Raw genomic sequence first — 13,427 nt, 5'->3', positions numbered from 1 at the left:
AAAAATTTGAATTTAGTTTTTCAGCCATTTTGACAGCCCTAAACCGGACCGAATTTAGTTCTCTTTTGCGTTGTCAAATTTATCCATATTTCTGCACTTCTCTTACTCCTAGATATTGACTTTTTTTTTTTTTACATTTTATGAGACGTGCAGCAAGTGAATGTTAGCTTAGGTCCCACCGGATAGATCAATAGGCTATGATACAATTCAAATGTACGCATCTACGTACCTCCTAACCTCGCAGCAGATTTGTTCTGAATGAATCTCTTCCCAAATCGTCCCTCCCTAACATTTTCGTCTCGTTTTTATTTGTTGACAGATAATGTCAATAGATTTTCGTCATAGTTTTTGTCATTTAAAACAAGTTTTAGTTCGTTATAGTCTCGTTTTCGTCAGTGAAAAAAATGTCGTTGACGAAAATTGACAAATTATTCGTCAACGAAATTAACACTGATTCAATTATATTTTAAAATGGTAATACTATAGAAACTTATTTTGAATTCAAATATTTCACAATGTTTCTGTTTTACTGTGTTTTGATAAAAAAAAATACAGTCATGATGAGCATAAATGGCCTCTTTCAAACATATTTAGACATTTAATTTTGGCATAAATTCTTACAGCCCTAATATTTAAATAAACCTCCGGGTCTGCCTCGGTTTTGTAAATGCCAACTTGCAAACACACCAAGTTCAATCGAAGTTAAGCCCATATGGGTTTAATATTTAATGCAACAAAGCTGTATATTTATCAGTAAGTGGGAAGAACCTGGGAAATTAACCAAAGATATTGGCGTTTCTATCACTAACAACACTTGAGTTACAGGAACCACCGTTAAAGTGGCAAACACAATTAAGTGGAACAATCACTTCCTTTTAGAAAAGATTGTACAATCTAAAAAAAAAAAAGAACTACACAGAAGGGAGTAAATGTGAGATAAAATCATTAGTATTTCTGTATGCCTATGTGCAGTGTTGGGAAAGTTACTTTGGAAATGTAATAGGTTACAGATTACAAGTTACCCTACTTAAAATGTAATAAGTAGTGTAAATTTTTAATTACTTTATTAAAGTAATGTAACTGATTACATTTGATTACTTTTCTAAATTTCTAATGTTTTCAACTGTTAATCATTTTCAAACATGTAAACCAGGCAGGGTTAAACTTACAAATGTGCTCAACACTGATAACTCTCAGACTTTCGATATCCTTCATAGTTTCGCTTTCACAACGAAACACACAGCGGGCTTGAGTGAGGAGCGGCCGGCGGGCTAGAGAACGTTGCGGCCGGCGGACTTGCGGCCAACCGCGTTGGATTTGAGACTTTAGTCTTTGCAACTTAACAGATCTTCTTTATGCACCAAGAGCTTGTAACATTCCAAAGAGTGAGGAAAAATTGAAATCGCCTCATATGACCCCTTTAAACCCGATGATGGTGATAATTTAGCTTGTACATTCTGTCTTATGGTTATCCTCTCAATGCTTTATCAGTGGATGAAGTGTGCCATATGAACTAATGCTGGCACTCACCTGCTCTGCTTTGCTCTGGCCGCTTCTTTATCCATGCCTGAGCTCCTGACGTGTGTCATGATTGTTCCCAGCAGGCCTGCAATCAGAGAGGGTGAGGCCAAATAGGTCAGATTGCCACTCCACTCAAGCAGAGGGCATCACCCTCTCTTGTGCATGAAATCAGTGACCCTCTTCTAAACTGGCATCCATTTAAACAGCTAAAAATTAGAGAATCTGTGCTGCATGGGATTGGAGTCATCGTTGATCTCTGCGCTTCTCCCTCAGCTGTAGAGAGGCTTACTGGCGACACTGCTGAAGGGCCACTATCGCTTTTAGTGGCCCTGCTCACAGGGGTTTGGTGATGAACAATTGTAGCAGAATGTGGACAGTACTGAGGGAATCCTAATGAATTCCACCAGCTGGGGGAGGAGGAGGGCCGTCATTAATATTTCAGAAGCTGGTCGACATCCGGCCGTACTTAAGAAGTGTGCATATGTAGGTCATATCTGCCATCATTTTAGTACGCCCAGCCCCTGTTTAACCCCGTTTAACTGGCATTTTCTGTAACGGCGATGGGATTGTGCATGTATTCCACTGTGTTGCACTGCCTTGTCATTTGGATTTTACCAGTTACATCTTTTACCACTTGGGCCATTTTCCCATATATTCTTAGAAAGGGCTGCTATCTACAACCAAATAAAAACAACTGACCTATTTTTTACATTTGTTATATTAATTATTTATATTCAAAAGATCGGGATGAGAAATTTATTTTTTATTATTCTTTTTTTGAAGAAAGAAATGAATACTTTAGCAATGTGCTAAACGCAATGTGTAAGTGGTAGACTGTAGACTGTAGAAGGTTCTTTAGATTATAAAAAGGTAAGAAAGAGATGGTTCTTTACAGAAACTTTGACTGAAACGTTCTTTGTGGAACCAAAAATGGTTCCTCTATGGCAGTGATCCTCAAATCTGGCTCGCGAGATCCACTTTCCTGCAGAGTTTAGCTCCAACCCTATAATCAAACAAACCTACCTGTGATTTTCTAATGATCCTGAAGACATTGATTAGCAAACTCAGGTGTGTTTGATTAGGGTAGAGCTAAACTCTGCAGGAAAGTGGATCTTGCGAACCAGATTTGAGGATCACTGCTCTATGGCATCGCTGTGAAGAACCTTTTGAAGCACCTTTATTTTTAAGAGTGTACAAAATATTTATATATCAAACAAATGTTGTTCCTGGTTGTTCTCCACAAAAATATTAATCCGTAGAACTGTTTTTACCATTGATAATAAGAAATGTTACTTGAACATCAAATCACCATATTAGAATGATTTCTGAAGGATCATGTGACACACATAAAACTAAAGTAGTGGCTGCTGAAAATTTACCATTGCTATCAAAGGAATAAATTGCATTTTAGAATATATTCAAACGGAAAACAGTTATTTTAAATTGTAATAATATTTCACATTATTTTTCTGTATTTGTGATCAAACAAGTTCAGCAACGGTGAGGAGTTTGAGTGATTTCTTTTAAAAATAATCATGCTATTATCATACCCTGGTTTTTAGCGTGGTAAAAAAAAGTTTTACCAACTGCTTTATTCTTCTTCTTCATACTTTTATCAATCAATTTTATACATTTTCTTGAATTTGCAGAGTGAATTACATAATTTTAAATCCTTATCACAATTATTCCATAGATTTACCCCTTTAACAGATAAACACCTACTTTTTGCATTAGTTCTTGCCCTAACTTTTTTAAACATATACAATCCTCTTAGATTATACTGACTTTCTCTTATTTTGAACAGCCTCTGAATACAATTTGGAAGTAAATTATTATAAACTTTGAACATTATCTGTGATGTACATAAATCAACTAAATCTACAAATTTTAAAGCATGTAAATGAATAAACAATTTGTTTGTTGGTTCATAATAATCAACCCTTTTAACGATCCTAATTGCTTTCTTTTGTAACATATATATATTGAATTTATATAGGTTTTATAAGTATGACCCCACACCTCCACACAATAAGTAATGTATGGAACTATGAGTGCACAATACAATATATATATATAAAGGTTTTTCATTCAAAATATGTTTTATTCTATTTAATATTGCAATGGATTTGGACATTTTTGTTTTTACAAGGTTTATATCTGTTTTCCAACATAATTTATGATCAATTATAACACCCAAAAATTTATTTTCATAGACTCTTTCTATTTCTTCATTGTTAATCCTTAATTTAATTTTATTGTTACTTTGTCGATTACTAAATATTATAAACTTAGTTTTACTTAAGTTCACATCCCCCAACATGACTGTATAGCTAAGGGACTCCAAGCATCTTAAATTGACATCTTTAAATAAGCCTTCATTAGCAGATTCTTGTGTCTTCCTGCACAATGCCCCAGTTTCCTATTTAGGCATTTTTTTGAGGGACCACCAGGAACAATAGCTGGAAGCAGTGGGTCATGTTCTCCTTTCCTTTGCTCAAGAAGGCTAGTATGAATGTTCTTCTGTGGTCTTCTCATTATTCTCATATGGATGGTCTTATGAATCATAGCAAGATGCAGAATTAGCCCAGCTGTTTGGATTTCAGACTTAATTAAGCCTAATTAAGTATTATCCTCATTAATCAGCTATGGTTCTCCAAAGAAGATGGTACAATCATATTTATTTGAAACATGTAAATTCAGCATAATTAGCAAGCTTCATTAGTACACATTTTGCATCATTATAAAATGGTATTTTCGTGTACTGTTCAAAGGTGAACACGCATTGGGTGAAACCACATTGTGGTATGGTAGTGAAATTTTTTATTTTTTGTGCACTCAGCTTTAGATGTTGTGGATGGGGAAAGGACCAGTTCTGCTCATAAAAATAATTCCAGGGCTTTTCACCAACAAGATTTTACTTTCATAGATAAGTGTTTTCCCAGAAGAGGATGCAAATAATGCAAATTAAAATATACTACCCATACAAATGTACAGTACATGTGATTCTGATACAATACAGTATATCATTATATATGACATGATATACATTGTACTCCAATGTACTTTCCAAGTACATCATATTGTATTTAAAAAAATGCTTGGCACTTGTATATGTCTTCCTTTTTTTCTGGTATGGATCACCCTAGTAAATGGCAAAAAAAAATGGTGCTTTTATTTTGGTGTGTGTGTGTAAATGTGATAAATGAGTGGCAAAAGGAAGCCATAATTAGTTTCCTCTTAGTGCTGAGCAATACATTTTTTTTTTTTAATCGAACAGGTTCTCTGTGTTCTTTTTGTGAATCTATTTATGGTGACTTAGGGTGAATTTATTAAGAACCTAACCAAAAAGCCATATGTGTAGACTTTAATAATATGCATTTATGGTGTAATTACTACATTTTCGTGTCAATCCATGTTCATATTTACTGCAAAAAAAAATGCGCTTTTACTTTAATTTAGCGCTTGCAGCACAGCAATAGACTCGGTGCGGAAATGATCTCTGCACTGCTGCAGACGCACTGCTTCTAGAGCGCACTGCCGGACAGCAACCGTGTGCAGTGAACGCTTTATTAAGCTGTTAACATGAGCGCGGAAAAATACGCACCGCATTCGCACTGCAAACGGAGTAATGTGAACCTGGCATTATGTGTGTGTGCTGCGAGTGTGCATGAGCGCAGTCTCCAAGAGAGCGCGCGAGCGCGGAATGGTTAAACACTGGCAAGAATTAAAAAGTAATGCAATTTATAAACTTTAGTGACGATGTGACACTGCCTCGATTGTGCAAGTGACAATTCCTGTGTCAACTGTGCAGTGTGCAGCTCGCTTATAGACAGACGCGATGTGTGGTGATTTGAAGACATTTGCATATTTTGAGAGAGAGGGCGCGCGGTGATTCACGTATGCTGTTTGTGAAATTACGTCTGCACAGTTATTTAATTAAAAAATATGAAGGAGTACCTCACCTTCAGCATTATAATTATTTCACCCGCGCCGGACAGAGACTGAGACTGTGCCGCTGCATGTCGTGCCAAACCTTCTCACGGCAGGCGCGTCATGATCGGTTTTTTGAGATTGGCCTTTTTAGAGACCGCTGATCAATCATCCCAAAGCGATTATCGGCCGATAGTGATCGGTAGCCGATCAATCGGAGCACCCCTAATTAAGAAACATGCCATATGGATTACCATTACAAATGAATGTTTTTGTTAGAATGTATAAAGTGTTAATTAAATTAAGTGTTAAGTAAATGTTTGTATCCAGCATGACACAGTTTATTTTCGTGTATGATTTAAGAACCATAAATCCAAAATGAAAGTTCAACTGCACACCTGTGCTTGTGTTGAAGGTTCAGCCTCGCCATAATGGTTTTGTTTCTCCACAGGTGGTGCCAGCTTGTCTGTGGGCGTCTTGTGGTGTATCTGAGGAAGGAAATTAGATATGGCAGCCAATAAGAGTAAGGGTCAGAGCTCCCTTGCCCTGCACAAGGTCATTATGGTGGGCAGTGGAGGCGTAGGAAAGTCTGCTCTTACCCTTCAGTTTATGTATGATGAGGTAAGTCAACAGACCAAAATCTGGCAGATACAGAAAGTGTTTTTTTTTGTGTGTGTGGAGGCTTCACTTATTCCATAAGTGTCAAAAAGAAAAAGTCTTCAAAATTCATTGCCTTGGTTTATTTAACAGTAGTGATTATTGCTATTTTCTGTCTCTCAGTTTGTTGAAGATTATGAGCCCACAAAGGCCGACAGCTATAGGAAGAAAGTGGTGTTAGATGGAGAAGAGGTGCAGATTGACATTTTGGACACAGCTGGGCAGGAAGACTACGCGGCCATCCGAGACAACTATTTCCGTAGTGGAGAGGGTTTCCTTTTGGTGTTCTCCATAACGGAGCACGAGTCTTTCACGGCCTCAGCAGAATTCAGGTCAGTGGTATTGCACCATTCTAGCTACTTGAAGCATAAGCTAGTACAAGCTAGTACAAATTTGAAAATTGGATCTCCCGTCGTGACCTAGTATAGTCAGAAAATTTGGCCACTCAACATTAAATATATCCGTGTATGTTACAGGGAGCAGATCCTGCGGGTTAAAGCTGAGGAGGATAAGATTCCACTGCTTTTGGTTGGAAATAAGTCGGACCTTGAGGATCGGAGGCAGGTTTCAGTGGATGAGGCCAGGGGAAAAGCAGAAGAATGGGGTGTGCAGTATGTAGAGACTTCTGCCAAGACACGGGCCAATGTGGATAAGGTAATATTTGTGCCTGTGTTTGTTTGTTTTTTTAATTTAGATTTTAGATAGGATCTAGATAGAGTCTGTCTATCTGTCTCAGGTTAAATTTTTCTGGTGTATTTTTTTTTTTTCTCTTCTTCATTATATCTTTTTAAAATGACTTCAGTATTACCATTTAGTTTTGTTTCCCGTTTAGTGACATATTACCACAAATTGTTCCATTGCTGTGCATAACCATACACTTGCTTTTATAAAATGCATCTTGTCTGTATTGTGGAATGATGGATGCCTTGACGACAGCAAGATGATAGTGGCTACAGTTTATTAAATGTAGCCGAATCCAGTTTTGGAATATTTTCTGTGTAATGCAGTTCCTGATGGAAGTAGTTTATCAATATGTACTCTAGTGCCACAAAATTACAGGAGTAGAGAGGCTGTTCAGCAAAAAATAGAAACATGTGCATACATTTTTTTTCTTCTTTTAATTCTACCTGGTTGTCGTTTGTTTTTATATCACAATGCGGTTGCGGTTTCCTGTTTTGTTCAATTGCAAACTCGCATTTTAACAAATATTTTTGCTGCTAGTATTCATTTGTTAACCTTGTCATACTGCGCAATAATGAACCCTTTGTCTTTCCAAAGGTATTTTTTGATCTAATGAGGGAAGTCCGTGCTAAAAAGATGTCAGAAAATAAGGACAAAAACGGGAAGGGAAAAAATAAGAAGAATAAGAAGAGCTTCAAAGAGCGATGCTGTTTACTTTGAACTACACTTGGACTTTTCCCCACCAAATCTGCTTGCTACTCTGTGGGGAAACTCCATCAGAGCCCTTTTTCTTTATTAAAATCAAAACTTGATTAGTAAGGTTTTGTACTGGTCAAGGTAAGCCTTCATCACAATCTTTCATTCCCTTAGTTCATTTCAAATAACTAGACTAAGATTGAATGGTATGCATACTTTTTAACAGAAGATGACCACTGTATGGCTACTGGTTGACGACTGTGGCACTTTAGGATATCGTGAAATGTAGTTGGCCAACACTAACTTTATTGCTCTGCAATGTATCTTTCCTTGACAGTTTTAAGTAGAAATCCTTTTTAGTAGGCAAAGTTATCTCTTCTTTTTTTTATTGCATGCTTTTTGAGTATTTTTGTTAGGTTTTTTAAAATCTAACCATTTTATTTCAACACCTGTTGACACCATCAATGCATAGAGAGCAAGAAGTGTTTTTGTAGATCAAGATGTATTGTGGTAGTACTGTGGTTTTTAGACTGTCATGGATGACGCCATTGAAAAGCACACGTGTTATTGAGGACAGAGTGCCGAAGCATGGACTAATAGTGCCACCTGGTGGGTCATAAATGTACCTTTTCAGGAAGTCCTCATGCCTAACTGCAAGTTACTAACCTCTGTGAACTGATCTGCCTTTATGCTTTCGTGTTTTATTGAAATATTTTTGTAGGACTTGTTACATTTCCACCACTGTTTTATGAGAAGAATGTATTCTGTGTGAAAATGTGCCAACAAGCGCCATGACTAAAACCGCTTCGCTGCATTTTCAGTCTGAACATAAGACACGTTTTATTTAGTGTTTGTTTAGCACTCTGAGCTCGGAGCTGCGGTTTCACCAGTAATTTAAAACTGCTCTTTTATGCAAATATCACCTAACCTAGACTGCAATTTGTGTTGTAGTTTTCCACTGGCTTTTAGAAGAAAAACTTCAAAGTATGTTGCCAAATAAACTTTTTTTTTTTTCTCCTTTGTATCACTTGTTTTTGACTTCTAGGATTTGTTGAATTTGAACAATTGGTACCTAACATGGAAATACATTTCTTTAAAATGTTTTTCATAAGATCCTTATGAAGCGAAAAGGAAAGGTTCTAAGAATTTGCCATACCCTGTATTAGGTTAATAACTGTAGTGTTTTCTTAGGGTAATAGACTGTGGTGCTGCTATTATAACTTTACAGTTTTACAGTTAACTTTAACAATGTTAATGATTTTATTATTAATAATAATAATAACTATTATGTAAATTATGTAATTTTAATAATAGTTATTTTTTGTTTAACATTTTTATCATTGTTGTTTTAATATATAATTATTAACAATAATAAGCATAATCTATTATTTTTGTTTTATAAATTATTTTTTAAATAATTATGTAATTCTGTTATCAATATTGTTATTGTTGTATTATTATCACTATTATTAATAATAACAGTATATTTTATTTATCACTTGTAATTATTAACAATAACAATTGCAATATATTTTTTTGTATTAAAAATAATTTAAAACACTTGTAATTTAATGATTTATTATTGTTATCATTATTTATTAGTCTATAGTATAAATCTAAAATAGACTATAGTTTTAATATATAATTATTAACAATAATAAGCATAATCTATTATTTTTGTTTTATAAATTATTTTTTTAAATAATTATGTAATTCTGTTATCAATATTGTTATTGTTGTATTATTATCACTATTATTAACAATAACAATTGCAATATATTTTTTTGTATTAAAAATAATTTAAAACACTTGTAATTTAATGATTTATTATTGTTATCATTATTTATTAGTCTATAGTATAAATCTAAAATAGACTATAGTATATAGGTTTATTATTTTTTTATCATTGCTTTATTTTATTCTTCTTAACAATAACATTATTATTATTATTATTATGATTGTTGTTGTTGTTGTAACACACTTAGTGTGGGCTAAACAGATTTACATTTAGATGTAAAACTAAAATAATGTTTAATTTTAATAAGTAAATGAACTAGTCTTGATTTGTTTCTATTAGTGTTGGATCTCAAATTCATCAGTAGGTAGTATCTGTCTTCCTTGCAAATGTGTTTAAAAATCAGAGAGGGAGAGAATATAAACATTTCACCACAACGTAATAATCAGGTTAGTATTGTTTAGTGTTTTGTTTTTGTTTTTTAACTGCTGCATCCTGAATATTCTGGTCTACTGACAGCAGCAGATGCTCTGTTGGATCAGTAGTGCTGATAAACCTTAGTGTACCACTGGATGGCAGTCATGGTGTTTCCACATACACAGATTCAGATTGTGCTGCTTGCTGCAACATGGAGCTGTTTCTAGATGTATTGATCAGGATCAGTGGTTTCTAATGCATGCCATTTGTTACAAGTACATGGCATTTAGTAACACTGCCCAATAAGTACCTTAATTGTGACTACAATTAGGCAAGGTTATGCATGATTATACCCTATGTTTGAGTTTTCTTCTGTAATTAAGAAACATTATGTTTTGAGACCAAGCATTTAGCACTGAAATCAACCTCTTTCCATTAGCAGTAAGAAACCTTCCATGCTTTTCCATGTGTTGAATGTATTTATACATCCTCTAAAGCCATTCGAGTGGCATCAGCGGCACAGTATTTGGTATTAACATTATCCATTAACAATTAATCTTATTAGGGCTGTCAGTCGATTAAAATTTATCTAATCAATTACCGTATTGGCCCGAATATAAGACGACCGCGTTTTTTCAGATGTATTTCCAAGAAAAAAATATCGTCTTATATTCGGGACAATACGGTATATGATGTGTCGATTTATTAATCGCAAATTACATTTGGATGTGAAAATACCCCCAAAAGATTATTTAATGCTAATTTTGTGTTAAATGAGAAAGTATTAAGTAGACATTACAAATGGCTTTAGAAATAAATATTTTATTTGATTCAACATAAAATCTATTACACATAAACGTTCAGGCTACAACGGCCTAACATAAACTATGGAACATAAAAGAAGATAATTTGAGAAACATCAGTATTTTTTCGTTCATGCAATGGAAGTCATTGGTGAACAAAACAGCTTTGTTACCAACAGTCTTTTGTTCCTTTAAGTCACTGGGGTTTGAGTAGCCTAAATGATGACATAATTTAAAAAATTTTGGGTGAACTATCCCTAGTTTTTTCCTTTTTTTTAAAATAAAATAATACTCTTCATTCGATTCGTTTAAACGGCTGATTCATTCAGGAATGAAGTAAACGGCTCACTTTATGAATGGGCCTTTGAATCATTGGTTCACTCGATTCGTTCAAAACGCAGATTCATTCAGAAACTAAACACCGCTGTGTTGCTCGGAGACGCATAACAATTCAGCTGTGGCTTTATATAGGTAATGTTTTCGTTGGCAAAACTGAGCAAAAACAGACGCTATTGTGTTTAAAATATAACAATATTAACTTCTTATTTACTGAACTGTTGTATAAATCACATTTGCGCTTGTTATATTCGGGACAAACAGCACTCGTGTGATGCTGCTCTCGCTGCGCGTGTGATATATCGCTTATATGATATAAATATGAGACAAAAACTCATACAGGGGCATTGTTTGCCCCAATATCTTAAATTTTAGGGCATAACTGCATTTATGGTGTTGTTGCTCTGCATCTGTCAACAGTCAACTGTATGAAATGTAAGATGAAGTACAGGTCTGGGGGCCGAGCCAGTGTGTTAACTGCGTTAAAATATTTTAATCGCGTACATTTTTCATAACTAATTAAGTTAACGCGTCAAACTGACATCCCTAAATCTTATATTTATTCAAACTATTAAATAACCTTCAATCGTATTATTTCTGTCAAATGTTTATTTCAAAGTGGTTTTTCATTTGTTTCTCTCTTTATATTTAAAAGAATAAAGCTAAAACATTCACAAAGATGAGGCAGAATAAGAAGTTGCAAAATAATAAAGTCATCTGCAAAATTCAAATTGTAAAGGAGAATTTGATTGGTTGTATGTATGTATTTATCTATTTATCTATCAGTGTGATGAAATATCTTTTATTATGCTTTAGACACGGTCTCTGCTTCCTATTATTTGTGCTGTGGAATTATTAGAGTACAAACCCATACAGAACTACAAAATATGTGAGAAAGTTGTAAATAACGGAAGAAGTAGTGGGTGAGTTTGAAAATATTTAATATTTGATATTGATTTGTTAAAATGGCTTCTTTCAGATGTCCTTTGCATTCACCGTTTGCACTGATTATTCATGAACCTTGCAGTGGTACATGATTGAGGTCATCAAACTTCCTTAATCAACAGGAGATGTCTTGATTTTTATAAGAGCTTTCTGTTAAAGCAACGATAACAACAAAAGTAAGATCTGAAAACTGCACTGATATTAGTTTCATTTTAAGACAATCTTGGGGAACATGTGTGTTTGTGGTTACAGTTCAGAGGCAGAAGAATTTTGTTTTTCAAGACCTCCCATTTCAACCAAATGTCTCAAGAAATCTCCCTCTGGTCATTATTTTTATAGTTTTCTGTGAGTTTATGCACTCATATCATTATTATGACTCCCAAAGCCAGTGAACCTTTAAAAAGATAATAGAGGATATTTTCCTCCTCCTCGTCATATTCAGCACAAAAGCATCCTACTTTTTTCCCTTGCTTCTGTCTTCTGAAAGTATATTTCTGTGATTGATTATGCCTTTTTCTGTAATGACTTCTGACTAAATTTGAGTTGCAGGAAAGCAAAGAGGTCAGCCGCCGATTCTCATCTATCTGCAGGTAGACACTAATAAGGCACATGACATTTTCCCTGATGCTATCACACACGATCACACCATCTCTGTGCGGATCTGTAACGCTGCTCTTAATATTCTCTCACTTGAGTGTTTGTATTAGACTCTTATTAAAAAACTTCAGCTGTTGGTGCTGAGCATTATTGCAGCCATATTTTTTTGTAAAAGAAAGCAATATCCTTCTCTAATATCCTAATATCTCTAGACTGAATATTCCATCTCTGGTTTCTTTGCCGAACGATACTTCGAATAAATCTTAAAGCCATTATTTTGCAAGCTGCAGATTGCTCTTAAAACAGAACTGATAAATGTTATACTCTGAGGTCTAAGGGGGGAAATCACTAAGAATGAATTGCACTCACTGATTGTGTCGTTTCTTTGCACATGATGTCTGCATTGTTTGAAAGAAATTATGCAAATTATGCAGTTATGCAAAGCAGTCAACGGCGAAGCACCCTAAAAATATTATGAAATATGCAATGTCCCTATCTATCTATCTATCTATCTATCTATCTATCTATCGTTCTGTCCATCTGTCGTTCTATCCATCTGTCGTTCTATCTATCCATCTATCTATCTATCTATCCTTCTGTCGTTCTGTCCATCTGTCGTTCCATCCATCCATCCATCTATTGTTCCTTCTGTCATTCTGTCCATCTGTCGTTCTATCTATCTATCTATCTATCTATCTATCTATCTATCTATCTATCTATCGTTCCTTCTGTCCATCTGTCTGTCTATCTATCTATCTATCTATCTATCGATCGTTCTGTCCATCTGTCATTCTATCTATCTATCTATCTATCTATCTATCTATCTATCGTTCCTTCTGTTGTTCTGTCCATCTGTCATTCTATCCATCTATCCATCTATCTATCTATCTATCTATCTATTGTTCCTTCTGTCATTCTGTCGTTCTGTCCATCTGTCGTTCTATCTATCTATCTATCTATCTATCTATTGTTCCTTCTGTCATTCTGTCGTTCTGTCCATCTGTCGTTCTATCTATCTATCTATCTATCTATCTATCTATCTATCGTTCCTTCTGTTGTTCTGTCCATCTGTCATTCTATCCATCCATCTATCTATCTATCTATCTATC

The 13,427-nt window shown here is 34.8% G+C and overlaps 1 protein-coding gene across 1 annotated transcript; it reads left to right on the top strand.

Moving 5' to 3' along the window:
* Nucleotides 1–5,899: 5,899 nt before the first annotated feature.
* Nucleotides 5,900–8,502, top strand: LOC107746258 (ras-related protein Ral-B). The gene is made up of 4 exons (XM_016560389.1): nt 5,900–6,072; nt 6,232–6,440; nt 6,585–6,762; nt 7,387–8,502. Exons 1-4 carry the CDS (start codon nt 5,959–5,961, stop codon nt 7,507–7,509), a joined length of 624 nt encoding a protein of 207 aa, XP_016415875.1. The 5' UTR covers nt 5,900–5,958; the 3' UTR covers nt 7,510–8,502.
* Nucleotides 8,503–13,427: the final 4,925 nt, after the last annotated feature.

Source organism: Sinocyclocheilus rhinocerous, unplaced genomic scaffold (genome assembly GCF_001515625.1).
Source record: "Sinocyclocheilus rhinocerous isolate Xijiao unplaced genomic scaffold, SAMN03320098_v1.1 scaffold198, whole genome shotgun sequence".
NCBI lineage: Eukaryota > Metazoa > Chordata > Actinopteri > Cypriniformes > Cyprinidae > Sinocyclocheilus > Sinocyclocheilus rhinocerous.
The sequence above is the reverse complement of the archived record's forward strand: the minus strand, read 5'-3'. Positions and strand labels throughout refer to the sequence as shown.